General features: G+C 57.0%; 1 protein-coding gene across 13 annotated transcripts in view; it reads left to right on the top strand.

The window, feature by feature from the left end:
- Positions 1 to 14,042, top strand: part of SHANK2 (SH3 and multiple ankyrin repeat domains 2) — a 684,346-nt gene that overhangs the window by 327,855 nt on the left and 342,449 nt on the right. For all 13 annotated transcript variants that reach the window (XM_074401828.1, XM_074401830.1, XM_074401824.1 and 10 more), the window contains one exon: positions 13,272 to 13,441. In XM_074401828.1, coding sequence (XP_074257929.1) covers positions 13,272 to 13,441 — 170 coding nt within the window. The remainder of the gene's footprint in view (positions 1 to 13,271; positions 13,442 to 14,042) is intronic.

Genomic DNA, 14,042 nt, shown 5'->3' with positions numbered 1-14,042 from the left:
AGGGGCTGGGGTCACCTTGCTGAGCCTCATGGAGGCCCACCGTGACAGCTCAGGGCAGGTGCGGAGGCTGAGCTGAGTGTCCTGGGTGGGCTGCGGATGCAGCTGGCGTCTTAGGCCCTGCTTCCTTTCCTTGTGCACTGACTTCTGGTCCTAAAACTGAACGATCGAGAGGGAGAGAGGCAGGGCTGCAAGCCTGGTGGATGGCGTGTGTCCTCCCAAGAGCCACACCTTACTAAAAGTGGGGGTGCACAGGCGGGCGGCAGGGAGAAAGCCCAGAGGAGAACGCTGGGGCCGGAGAGGGGGCTCAGGGCTCTGGAGTGTGGCTGTCTCAGCAGCTGCAGGGACGGTCTCCAGAAGAGCTGCCCATGGGCCACTGTGTGGGGCCAGCAAGGCAGGGGCACAGAGGGCATCTCCGGCAGTCTCAGAAACAGCCGCAGGTGGCAGCCACCTGTTCTGTGTTCCATTTCCTAGACAAGGACATGGGCAGCGTAGGGTAGGCTTTGGGACCTGCCGGTGGTCTCCTGACCAGCCCCCACTTCGGCGTCCAGCTCCAGGTCCGGGTCTCTCCCCAGTCTCCTGCCTCATGAACAGCTGGGGGAGCTGGATTTGCACTCAGAGCTTCAGCTCCCAAGCAGGTCTCGGCCTTCCTCATGCTGCCTCCCAGAACTTCCTGGCCAGGAAGGACTTCCCCAGGGGCAACGCGTTGTTGAGGCCCAGGTGCCAGGCTTGCCGTTGGTTCCAGGCGTGACAGCCGCACCTGCAGGGGCAGTGGCCGGTGTCGCAGACTCCTCCATGTTCTCACGGGCACCTCCATGTTCTCACGGGCACCTCCATGTTCTTCACGGGCACAGCTGCTCCAGAGTTCACTGTGCTGGCGTGGCTGCAGAAGGTCCCGCAGCCAGAACGTCACGGGGGCAGGACCTGGTGCAGGCCCCTGGCTCTGGTGTCTGGTGATTTGACGCTCCCTCGGGTTTGGGCCCGGGACCTGTGCTTCCCCGGCTGTTGCCATGTTCTTGATGTCACCACTCAGCGCTGGGGCCCGTGACTCTGGCCCGCATCCTGCCTGCTTCCTGTGTCCTCCCTGGCCTCAAACCGCTCAGGGTCTGGAGGCTGGCTGCAAGGGGTCTTGCAGGCCTGGATCAGGCTCTGTTGCCAACTAAGGTCAGGGATGTCAGAGAGGAAGACCGCCACCACCCCTGCCTCCAGGGGCTCCACCCTGCAGGCTCCGTGTAAGTTTCAGGAGGGGTCAGTGGTCACATGGTCTCCGGAGGGGCTGATCACCCTGACCATGACCAGCAGCCCAGGCTTTGGGGCCACAGCCAAGGAGGCTGCAGGGGACCGTGCCGGTGAGAGCCCACTTCTCCTGGCCCCTAGGCTGGGGGGAGACCTGACCCTCTCGGAGCCCCACGTCCTCTCAACTGCTTTGGCCTTCAGCCCTCAGACGCTTCCCACCAGAGCCAGAGAAGGAGGCCCGGCTGCCTCTGGTCTAGATTCTTGCTTGGAAGGACCCCAAGGGAGGAGTCCCAGGTGCCGAGAACAGTGGGAAGCTAAATTAAAGGGCTCCCCCGAGGCAGCCAATGCCACTTCACACACTTAGTGAGACTTCTGACTACAGTTTTAAAAAGAGCATGTCCCCTTCGCCCAGTACAGAACCTAGTAAGGTAGCGGAGGCAGCGTGGCCAGGGACCTGAGCCGGCTGTAGACCAGGTGCTGCTTGGAAGGGAGCAGACAGCCGGGAATATTGCAGTCTGACCGCCCGTGTTTCCCTGTTCATGTGTGGAGTGCACGTGTGTGTGCCTGTGTGTTTGCGTGTGCATGCCTGTGTGCGTGTGCATTTGCCTGTGTGCATGCTGGTGTGTAGACGTGCATGTGATTGTTAGAATGTGTGTGCGTGTGTCTGTGTATTCATCACGGTGGCCAGCCTGCCTCAAATGCTGGCTGCCTGGCCTCCCGCATATACGCTTCTGGACGGTACCGTTGCAGAGCTGTGTAATCTCGGACATGTAAAACGCACTCGGCCTCATTTTTGCCAATTACAAAAACAAGGGGTCGGCTGTAGCACTTTGGGAGACCGAGGCGGGTGGCTCCCTTGAGGACAGAAGTTCAAAACCAGCCTGGCCAACATGGTGAAACCCCATCTCTACTAAAAATACAAAAATTAGCCAGGCGTGGTGGCACGTGCCTGTAGTCCCAGCTACTCAGGAGGCTGGGGCAGGAGAATCACTTGAACTCGGGAGGCAGAGGTTGCAGCGAGCTGAGATGGTGCCACTGCACTCCAGCCTGGGTGACAGAGCGAGACTCCGTCTCAAAAAATAAATAAACAATAATAAGGGTCCCAGAAAGACCAGCTTCAGGTTTTTCTCAAGATCAGCCGAAGGCGTTGAGGGTGGCCGCCTCACACGGCACCTGTCCCGCCAGCGCCCATTCCACATCGGTTCTTAGAGCTCACGTCCATGTCCAACCCAAGGCCCAGAGCTTGGCCAAGACTGTCCCCTTTGTCACCCACGACCATTGGTAGAGTGACCAACCATTCGGGTTTGCCTGTGATGTGGGACTTCCGGTGCTAAAACCAGGACAGCTGGTCCCCCTCCCTGTGAGCCGCTGCCCGTCCCGAGTTGGGGGCACTGTTCTTACCTGGGGGCCCTGACCCCAGTCCCGTCTTTCTCAGCCTTGGTTCCGTCTTCGTCCCTTTTTTCACCCCTTCAGCGTCTACATGTCCATGCCCGTGTGTGCAGGGTTCAGCGCCCTGGATGGTAGCAATAGCTGTGCTGCAGGAGGATCCCCCTGCGTGGGCACCAATGAGCCAAGAGCTCCTTCCCTTAAGACCCGTGTCCCAACTAGGACCTGCCAATGGTACCTGCCTCCCCTCCTATGGGACAGCAGTGGTGGGCTTTTGCCTTCAAGGCAAGCAGGTGGGAAGGAGAGAGGCAGGCGTGCTTCTCCAGGCATCTGCTTGAGGTCCCTGGGGAGGAGAGTGGGGCCTGTGGGTGCCATTGTTGCTTTCTGTCCCTGCATAGGGCCACATGCACTTGGGGGGGAGCAGGCAGAAGCATCTTTGCATGGTGAGGGGGTACAGAAGGGAGCCGGTTCATGGCATACTGATTGCTTATGGAGAAGCTACCCAGGCCCATGCTGGGCACAGGGACATCCAGGGGATGCCGCCTGGGTGCACAGGCTGGTGCCCTGAGTGCACTTGGTCTGAATGTCCTGCAGGCAAGGTACAGCCCGGGGGGCGGGGGGCGGGGGGCGCCCGGCTGGGGCTGTCTGCTTCCTGGCTGCGGCCCGAGGCCCCAGTGTGGAAATGGCCTTTATTGAGACATTGGATCAGCCCTGGTGATACCGATGGTGGACCACAGGGCCATGCAGCCCAGCCCAGGGCCTGTTGGAGGCTCTGGGAGGTGACCAAGACCCTCTTATCGTTGTTCATCCTTGAAGCTCAGACCCTAGCCCCCTGCCTTGTGTGCCTGCCCTACTGTTCCCTGAAAACCAGCTCTTTCCTAGGGCAACGGGACCCAGCCACGTGGCACTAACAGGGCGCCTTCAGGGAGGCTGCTATCTCCTAGCCTCTGGTGGCCCTGGGCGCCCCAGAGCTCTTCCTGGTTGCCATCAGAAGCATAGGTGACTTAGCACGCTGTCCGTGCCGTGGAAGGGAAAGCCTCCCTGCTTCCTTGTGTCTCGGGGGTGGGGCAGCTGCCCATCAGCCCATGCTGACCAACTGGTCTGACCATCCCCCAACCAGTACTGACTGCCAGGGCTACCTGGCTCTGCCCCCCCACTGGATGACTTTGGGCAAGTCACTTGCCAGTTCTGTGCCCCTGTTTTTTCCTGGGTAAAGTGGAGCTGATGACTTTCACCCCCTCCCAAGTGTGCTGGGTGGATTCAGTGGAACCGAGCACCGGGCCTGTGAGGAGAGCCACGGCTGCTCACAGAAAGTCTTCAGCTCTGGCTGGGTGCGGTGGCTCACGCCTGTAATCCCAGCACTCTGAGAGGTTAAGGCGAGTGGATCACGAGGTCAGGAGTTCAAGAGCAGCCTGGCCAACATGGTGAAACCCTGTCTCTACTAAAAATATAAAAATTAGCTGGGCATGGTGGCACACATCTGTAATCCTAGCTACTCAGGAGGCTGAGGCAGAATTGCTTAAACCAGGACCTGGCAGGCGGAGGTTGCAGTGAGCCGAGATCGTGCCACTGCACTCCAGCCTGGGCTGCAGAGCAAGACTCCGTCTCAAAAAAAAGAGAGTCTTCAGCTCTGCAGACCATCGGTTGCTCTTAGGGTCGTCTTCATCTTCATCCTCATCATGGACAGTTTAGAAAGACCCCGCTGGCTGCCGTGGGGGCCGTGGGGGCAGGGAGCAGAGGGCGTCAGGTGTCACTGTCCTGGTGACAGAGGCCTGCTTGGGCTAAGAAGCAGGGGAGGCAGAGATGGGCAGGCAGGAGGAAGCTGACTGTCCCGGGCAGGGAGGGGGCTGGCCAGGCCCCACGCACCCCTGAACATGTTCAGCACCCCCTCTTAGGCCAGGCCTATTTGCCTAAACACTGACCCAAAGCCCCAGAAACCTTGGCCAGCAATGCAGCGGGCGTGGCAGTGTGGTCAGAACCAGCCTCAGGTCACACCGTCGGGTGCAGCCTTGATGCCCCCACGGGGACTCCTGCTGGCACCAGGCAACCCGGTGCCTCCTGCCTGGGCTCAGAGCTGTGGGGAGGGTCTGCTTCCTACACGGAGCAGCTGGCACCGGTGTAAAGCCGCCCTGAGCTGCCTGCACAGGGTGAGTGCCCCGAGGAGCTCGAGGGACCTGTCCTGGGAGCTGGTGTCGTGCCGATGCTGTAACAGGACGGGGCTGCAAGGGGAGCGTGGGGGTCAGGGTACGCTGGGAGGTGAGGGCTCTCGGAGGAGACATCGCAGGGTCCCTCACTGCCCGTCACTGCGCAGGCCCCTCCCAGTGAGCAGAGCCTGTGGCAGCGCTGTGCCTCTGTGGCAGAGAGAGGAGCACGCCCCACACCCGTCCCTGCCCTCACCTCCTGCACAGTCTCTCCTGCCCGCCTGTGTTCTTCCTTCCTCCCCCCCCATGATTTTCTTTCACGAATTTGCGTGTGTGTGCGTGCGTGTGTGCGCATGTGTGCGCGTGTGCGTGCGTGTGTGCGCATGTGCGTGCGTGTGCGTGCGTGTGCGTGCGTGTGCGTGCGTGCGTGTGCGTGCGTGTGCGTGCGTGTGCGTGTGTGTGTGTTTCTTCGCCCGTCCTCCTAGAGGTGCTGGTCCGGGAGGGCGGGAGCCAGCGCACCTGCACACCTCCACTCCCGCAGGTGCGGGGCTCAGCAGGCTCTGCTGCTTCTGGGGGCGCCCTCTGGTGGCACCCACTGGCACTGCTGGGCCACTGTCCTAAGAACATTCCTGAGACACCCCCGTTCCCACCCTGGGAGTGCGTGGGGTGGGGGCATGCGGGTTCCTTCTAGGTCCCTCCCAACTGCCAGGGGGCTGATTGGCCTGCTCAGGTTCAGAACGACTCTCGATGTATTTGTGCAAAGTGGCAACCGGTCCCAAGGGCTGCCCCAGCCTCACCCACAAGGGAATGTCCTGGTCACCCTCTCCTTCAAGGTTTGTTGGGTGGGGTCAGCTCAGTGGGGAAGAAAGACTCATGCTTTTGAGTTCAGTTGGTGGAGGTGAATGCTGCCGCCATGTCCCCGCCCCGTCCATTGCACGCGTGAATGCAGTGGCACCACCTGGCCACACAGGTAGGAGCTGGACCCCGGCAGAAACCGGTGGGCTCTGGGAAGCCTGTCCTTGGCCCAGTGGCCTCTGTTTGCCTGAACTTGGAATGGGAACTGAGGTACAGCTGTGTTGAGGGTTTCAGACGAATGAAATGGGCAGAGGGGGCCTTGGCCATCCCGGGACACATCCCTGGTATGGGGCCAGCAGAGCAGCTTCAGTTCAGTGCAGGACTCTGCCTTCTGCTCGCTCCCCTGTCCCCATCATCCGGACCCAGAAAGTGGGGGTGGCTGGCCCTGCTGGCAGAGTAGGGGTGAGGTGTGGCATTGGGAGCTCCCCCAGTGACCCTGACCTTCTTTCTTCTCTTTTTTTTTTTTTTTTTTTTTTTTTTTTTTTTTTTTTTTTTTTGAGATGGAGTGTCACTCTGTCACCCAGGCTGGAGTGCAGTATCACGACCTTGGCTCACTGCCACCTCTACCTCCCAGGTTCAAGCAATTCTCTTGCCTCAGCCTCCCAGGTAGATGGGCTTACAGGTGTGCGCCACCACACCCAGCTAATTTTTGTATTTTTTAGTCGAGATGGGCTTTCACCACGTTGGCCAGGCTGGTCTCTAACTCCTCACCTCAGGTAGTCCGCCCACCTTGACCTCCCAAAGTTCTGGGATTACAGACGTGAGCCACCGTGCCCAGCCTGACTTTCACCCATGCCCAGGGTTAGCCGGGCAGGGAGGCAGGGCCAGATGAAGGGGTAGCCAGAGTCCCATGCCCGTCCCTGAAGCAGGCACTGCAGCCAGCAAGGTGGGACGTTGTCGATAATCCTAAGTCCCCATCACGCATCCTCAGAGATGCTGTCACCAGAACCACAGAGCCAGAGTGAAACTCTCAGGCCCAAGGCACACAGGGCTTGGGCGTGGGCTTTCACCATCCTGGGAAACCAGGGAGGGAGGTGATGTTGACCAGACAGGGTCTGAGCCTTCAACTTTAAAGCAACTGTCAGCCCAGCCAATAACTTTTAGTAACGTTTGACAGACACTCAGGGCTTGGGAATGCCTCATTTGTTCTGCCACCCTCTGTGCCGGAGACCTGAGCTGACCCCTCTCTCCACCCTCCTTCCGCCACCCTCTGCTGAGCTGTGACTGAGGACGCACCTGCCTGGAGTAGCTCACGGGTCTGGGTGATTGTCCCTCTTGATACCGCCAACTCTCCCATACCTCTGTGTGTCAGGGGCTCCCCTGGGATGGGACCTCAGCATGGCCCCCACCTCCACCTTCCGTCTGCTCCGGTCCAGCCCTCAGGCAGCATCCAGGGTGAGCTGGTCCCTGTGCAGCCGCACCACTGCACTGTCTGGCATCCATTTCTCCCTGAATGTCCCTGCAGAGCCTTTCCCATGGCCTTGGCCTTCTCTCCGTACCACCCGGCTCACCCCTCTTCTAGCCCTTTGTGGGGAGGCTCTGTGGACTCTAACCTTGACCTCGGGTCCTGGCCCTGTTCTCTGTGCCAACCCATCAGACGGGCAGAAGCGCATCTGCCCAGTTGACCATTAGCATCCATGTCTGCCATTCATGGGGGTCTGCAGGCCCACATGGCAATGGGCTCACAGCCCACCACAGAGTACCTGCTGAATGAATGAATGAATAACTGACTGGTGAATGAATGAATGGAGAAAGGTCAGTATGTCGGCCAGTTCCCATTCAGCCAGGCTCACTGGGAAATGGCCCAACTCATTTATCGAGGTCACCCCACAGAGATTACCAATTTTTTTCATTTCAAGAACAGTGATTTGGTCCTTAGACTAAAACAAGTGGGTTAGAATCCCTCCTAGCTATTCTTGGCCAGACAGGAAGGAAAACGTGGAGAGTTTGGGGCATGGGAACTTCAGACCAGTCCTCGCTGTGCAGGCAGGACAGCAGGAGGGACCCCCAGCATGGCCCCGGTGCCGTGTCTGCTGAGCAGGGCAGCCACTCTTTCCCCTGGGCTGCAGAGGCCTGGCTTCCGCTGCTGTGTGTGGCCGCCGTGGGAAGAGCAGGGCCCAGCGGGAAGACGTAGTTCATCAAATGAGACGTCACAAGGATAAGATGCCTAGCAGCAGGTGAGACCTTGTTCATCTCATTCTGCCACCAGACAGAGCAGGGAACCCCAAGTGAGGATGTGAGGACCAGCTCTCTCTTTCCATACTCAAGGCACCATTTAGGGAGCCTCCATTCTCTCACCTGTGACGTAGGGACAAAGGTCCTCACCTGCTGCCTTTATGGGACTCTTTGAGGTTCAAATTAACAGTGAATAAGAAGATACGTGAGCATTTGGGTGGAACCACACATCACCGATGGTAATATCTGCCTAGAACTCTGTACAGCATGCTGGTCTAGAAGAAATAAGCCTTTTCTGTTCTTGAAGAAGGTTTTCCAGGCCATGGGATTGATGGGTTAGGGAACCGATTTCTACAAAGCAAATCAAGAAAGAGCTTCAAGTTTAGAGCTGCGTTCCCTTTGACTTCTCTGTCAAGTGACACATGGTCTAGTGCCAGCTGGACCAGTGAGGTGACACAGGTGCAGGTGACAAAGTGTTACCCACTTTGCAGCTGCACCAGGGCCCTGTAACGGCGCTGATGTTTGCGTAACACCTGGCAGAGTATATTCTCACAGTTCCTCCTGATCATCCCCTTTTCTGATGGGGAGGTTGAGGCTTTGAGAGGTTAGCTGACTTGTCCAATGATTGATAGTAAGTGGTCAGCCGGGCTTCAGGCAAGATCTTTCTAACTTGGGTGGATGAGTGAATAGATGTTCAGAAAACTGATAAGATGGGTGAATGGATAGACGGAAGGATGAATGAATGGTGGATGGATGGGTAGATGGAGGATGGATGGATGAATAGATGATGGATGAATGGATGGTTAGATGGATGGATGGGTAGATAGATGGATGGGTAGATGGATGGATGAGTGAATAGTGGATGGATGATGGTTGAATGAGTGGATGGATGAATGAATGGTTGGATGGATGGGTAGATGGATGGGTAGATCAATAGATGGGTAGATGGACGGATGGTGGATGGGTGGATGGATAGAGGATGGATGGATGATGGACAGTGGGTAGATGAGTGGGTGGGTGAGTGGGCGGATGGATGGAAGATCAGGTATTTGGGCAGATGGAAGGAGGTCTAGATGGATAACGGAGGAGAAATGAGTGGATGGACTAACTCTGATGAAGTTCTAACTTCTCAAATAGGGCAGGCTCAGTCTCCCCTGCCGGCTGCTGCTAAGGCTGCACAGTGGGGCCGTGGAGTTCCTTGTGGAAGCTCCTTTGGTGTGGGAACCCTGAGAAGACACACTCCTCACTTGGTTCCCAAGCTCTAGACTTAAGCGGCTGCTGTGTCGGCCACATAACAGTTGTGAGCAGACCCTGTGACTCCTGCTCTGTGGCTGGCCCTCTGCCCTGCCCCAGCCACTGTCAGCCTTGTCCATCTGATTTTTCCTCTAGAGTTTGACCCACCCTCTTCCCTCAGGAGGAAGCCCACATGCCTCACCTTGCTCCCCATGGAGTCACCCTATCTGGATGCTTGGGGGCTGATCATGGGGCTGGGCTGAGCTGACCTGCAGCCGCTCTACCTGCTCAGGAGCATTCCATGCAGCCCAGGGAACACTGGGGCCACCTGTGACCTCAGTCCTGATGGGATCTAATGCATCCAGCTCCTCCTAGTGCCCATATCACATCCCCAGCTAGGAGAGGAAGGTTGAGATGATGTCAGCTTAGCCCTGTGTTCTGGCTGTTGCCGGTCCAGCCTGGGTGATGGTCAATGCAGAGATAGTGACTGTCCTCAGAGCTGCAGCGGGGCTGGGAACTGAGCTCATCTGCATTTTCTCATTTATTTACGGGTGGTGGGGATTCCCCCCACCCCCACCATCTACCACCTGTTTTACAAATAAGAAAATTAAGGCTCTCAGAGGGAAAGTGACTCATGGAAGGTCACACATCTGGGGCAGATCAGCCTGGAAGTTCAGGCTGTACACAGAATCCATGATGGTCTCCAGCCTTGCTGGCTTCATCACTCGGGGCAAATGTGGGCAGGTGCATTAAGAGCAGTTCAAGGAGAGGAGGAATTCTGACTCTGGAGTCCTTTATTCTGAACTTTGGGTAGATGAGTGAATAGATATTCAGAAAAATGATAAGATGGAAGGGTGGATGGGTAGATGGATGATGAATGAATGGTGGATGGATGGATGGATAGATGAATGAATAGATGATGGATGGATGAGTGGATCATGGACAGATGGGAAATGGATGATGAATGGATGGATAGATGGATAAATAGATGGTGGATGGATAATGGATGGATAGATGATGAATGGATGAATGGATGGTGGATGGATGGGTAGATGGATGGATGGGTGGGTGGGTGGACGGATGGATGGATGGACGGATGGATGGATGGATGGACGGATGGATGGATGATGGAGTCCCAAGGAGTCCCCTTGGTTGCCGGGACTCTCCTCCCCCCCACCCCTCCCAGCTCTCAGTCCTGCACCAGTCAAGCCCTGAGTCAGACCGCATTGAGTGAATGCATCTGGGTGCTGGTACATGTGCAGAGGGTTGGGCAGCCTGGCAGGGACTCCTCTCAGGTAGGGGCTGGCGGGGTGCTGCTGTTGCGTTTCTCAGCCCCCCTTGCAGAGTTGGTGGGGCCCAGTGTCCTTTCTCTCTGCTCCCTGGTGGCTCACTGAGTTATGCCTTGGACAAGAGGAGGCTGCCAGACTTGGCTTCTGCGGGAGATCCCGCTCCAGGAACTCCTGGGGTGTTTGGGGATAAATGGTGTCCACTGATGGGCAACAGTGGTCCTTCAGAATTCTCCTGGCTGTGGACACCAGGGCACTGCTGTGCCACACCCTGCCCGGCAGGCTCCATCGTGTGCCTAGGCTGTGTGGTTGTGACAGCTCAGAGGGACCCCTGTGCCCCCAGGGGCCTGTGACTACCACATTTGTGGCTTTGAACTTGGGGGAGGAATGGCATCCCTAGGGACAGGGGACAGGGAAGTCCTAGCTGCCTGCAGCCTCCCCCATCTCCCAGCGTCCTCAGCCCAGGACAGCATCCAAGACACCCACCTGTTCCAGAAGAGGCCACCGTCCTGCCTGTGCGTGCTCCCCATGCTTTCAGGACCACCCTGAGATGTGGAGTTAGGCAGACAGACCGGGGATTCAGGCCCAGTCTACTCCCTACAGAGTCATCAGAGAACATGGAGCCCTGGCTCGTCAAACACACTGACAGGGGTAGGTCCCCATGGCCAGATCTCACCATCCTAATGCTGAGAGAAGAAATAAGAAGCAGAATTAAATATGGCCCCATTGTCCTTCTGCAACTTTACATACGCACAGAGCAAATGATAAGGCAATTATCAGGGACATGTGTCGGGTCATTATAATAGTGAAGGCACACGATGGTGGGGGGCTGGGGGCTCACATTAAATGCCAAAAGAGGGTGGTCACATCTGTTTCTAGAACTTTCCCTGCAAGCCTGTTTTGCCTGGGTCCCTGTGCACATGGGCCCTTCCTCCCTGTCCTCGTAGAGAGACTGATGCTGCCTCCATGGGCTCAGAGGCCACAGCACCTAAAGTTTAGGAGGGGAACCACGGTTGGGGACACTCGCTTTCCTGCAGATGGGCGCCCCATTGAAGGATGCCAGCCACAGGTGGATGCTTTCCGTGTCCTTCTGAGCATGGTGACCAGGAGGGCTGTCCTGAAATCCCTGTGATGTGTTTGTTTCAAAGGACCCCTGTCCTGGCCACATTGCAGGTGTTACCTGAGGGTTCCTGTCACCAGGCCCCGTTAAGGTGTGTCTCACTGTCCAGCATAGAAGTCAGGTTGAAAACATAGGTCTGTGCAGAATCAGTGACACATAGCAGGAGCGGGTGTTAGTTCCTCTTGTGTGTTTCACTGGGGCCATTGGGAGAACAAAGTCACGAGCGACACGATGGAGGGTCCTGGGTGCTTCCTCGCCCGGCGTGGCTGATGCTCACAGTGAAGTGGATAAAAATGTCGGGCATCCAGGGCCTCCCTGGATCTCTGTCTCCACCTGAGTCTTTTGGGGTTTTTGTTGTTGTTGTTCGAGACAGGATCTCACTCCATCACCCAGGCTGGAGCGCAGTGGCGCAATCATGGGTCACTGCAGCCTTGACCTGGCCACAGGTGACCCTTCCGCCTGAGCCTCCTGAGTACTGAGAATCACAGATGCATGCCACCATGGCTAGCCAGGTTTTGTATTTTTTTTTTTTGTACAAATGAGGTTTCATCATGTTGCCCAGGCTAGTCATTTTTAAAAGTGTGGCAAAATAGGCCAGGTGTGCTGGCTCATGCCTGTAACTTCAACACTTCGGGAGGCCAAGGTGGGCAGATCATTTGAGTCCAGAAGTTTGAGACCAGCCTGGCCAATGTGGTGAAACCCTGTCTCTACTCAAAATAAAAAAATTATCTGAGCCCGGTGGCAGGCACCTCTAATCTCAGCTACTCGGGAGGCTGGGGCAAGAGAATCGCTTGAACCCAGGAGGCGGAGGTTGCAGTGAGCTGAGATCATATGACGGTACTCCAGCTTGGGCGAAAGAATGAGACTTTGTCTCCAAAAATAAATAAAATGAGATAAAATTGTGGCCAAATATATGTAACATCAAATTTACTACCTCAGAACCATTTGGCAGTGGCATTAGGTGGAGTGTGCAACCGTTACTGCCACCCATCACTAGAACCTTTGCATCTTGTAAAACCAAAATTCTGTCCCCATTGAAGCCTCACCCCGCATTCCCGCCACCACCCCCTGGCACCCGCCATTCTGCTTTCTGTGTCCACGAATCTGATGACTCAAGGGCCCTCGCATGGCTGGGATCGCACAGTCTGTGTCCTTCTGGGTCTCGCATATGTCGCTGAGCAGCGTCCTCCAGGTTCACCCGCGGTGTAGTCTGTATCAGAGTTTACTTCCTTTTGTTTGTTTGTTTGTTTGTTTGTTTATTGGGGACAGAGTCTTGCTGTGTCACGCAGGCTGGAGTAGAGTGCCGTGATCTCGGCTCACTGCGATCTCTGCTTCCTGGGTTCAAGCAGTTCTCCCGCCTCAGCCTTCCGAGTAGCTAGGAGGACAGGTGCCCACCACCACACCCGGCTAATTTTTAAATTTTCAGTAAAGACGAGGTCTCAGGATGTTGGCCAGGGCCCGAACTCTCGACCTCAGGTGGTCCGCCCACCTTGGCCTCCCCAAGTGCTGGGATTACAGGCGTGAGCCGTCACCACACCCGGCCCCAACTTTATTTCCCAGTGGAGGCTGAACGGCGTTCCAGTGCGTGGTTGGACCACCCCGCGTCTCTCCATGCTTCTGTGGAGGGCGGATCCGGGAACAGCATTGTTGGGTCTGCCTGAGCCTGTGGCCTCAACGCTGCCCAGCCTGTTCCCGTCTTCCTTGCTATCTGGCATCAGGAGTTCTGATGTGGCCGCCCAAGGGGCAGCATGTATTGAATGGCCCGGCTGTGGTTTGTGGAGTGTGGCTTGTGACCTTGTGGCTCTAATCACTCTCTCTCTCTGTCCCTCTCGCCTGGTCCAGGTCACCTTTTGTTCCTGCTGCCAACAAGGACTCACCCTTGGCCTTCGAGTACCCGGGGCCCAAGCGGAAGCTCTACAGCGCCGTGCCCGGGAGGCTCTTCGTCGTCATCAAGCCATACCAACCCCAAGTCGATGGCGAGATCCCCCTTCACCGCGGCGACAGAGTCAAAGGTCAGTGCCTGCTGTTGTCCTCTGCTCCTGGAGCAGGGTCTGGCCGGGGCCCTTCAGCTGGCCTACTGTGGAGACAGTGTCCAAGGCACTGCCTCTCCATGGAAAACGCGGGCCTCTGGATAGGCAGGCGTGGGGGACGGAGGGATGTTCCCAGACCCTTTCCCTCACTCTCCAGGGGAGCTGCTACAGCATCCGCAGTGCTGGGTCTCAGGGATCAAAGAGGACATGCTCACCAGGAATGGGAGTCCCCTTGGGAAGTGCAGCGGGGGCCAGCTGAGGGCATCGAAGGGCAGAGCTCCTTTCCATCTGAAACCCCTATGTCGAAGTGTTGGGGCAGGCCCTGGCATGGGTCGGCTTTGGGATCTCCAGGTGGAGAGTCTGGTGTGACCTGAGGCCTGAGGTCTGCAGTGTTCAAAGGAAGGAAGTCTACCAGGTTGGAAGGAAAGATTTTCAAAGCAGAGTCGTAGGAACCAGCATGGATAAGCCCCTAGAGGGCCATTGTCAACATCGGGCTTAGGAGTTAGACATTGTTCCTGGGGTACTGGGGAGCCAGCGATGGTTTCTGCATGGGGGAGATCAGGTGTGTGAGGCACTGCAAGGG

This window comes from Saimiri boliviensis, chromosome 6 (genome assembly GCF_048565385.1).
Source record: "Saimiri boliviensis isolate mSaiBol1 chromosome 6, mSaiBol1.pri, whole genome shotgun sequence".
NCBI lineage: Eukaryota > Metazoa > Chordata > Mammalia > Primates > Cebidae > Saimiri > Saimiri boliviensis.
This window is presented reverse-complemented; position numbering and strand designations above follow the sequence as displayed.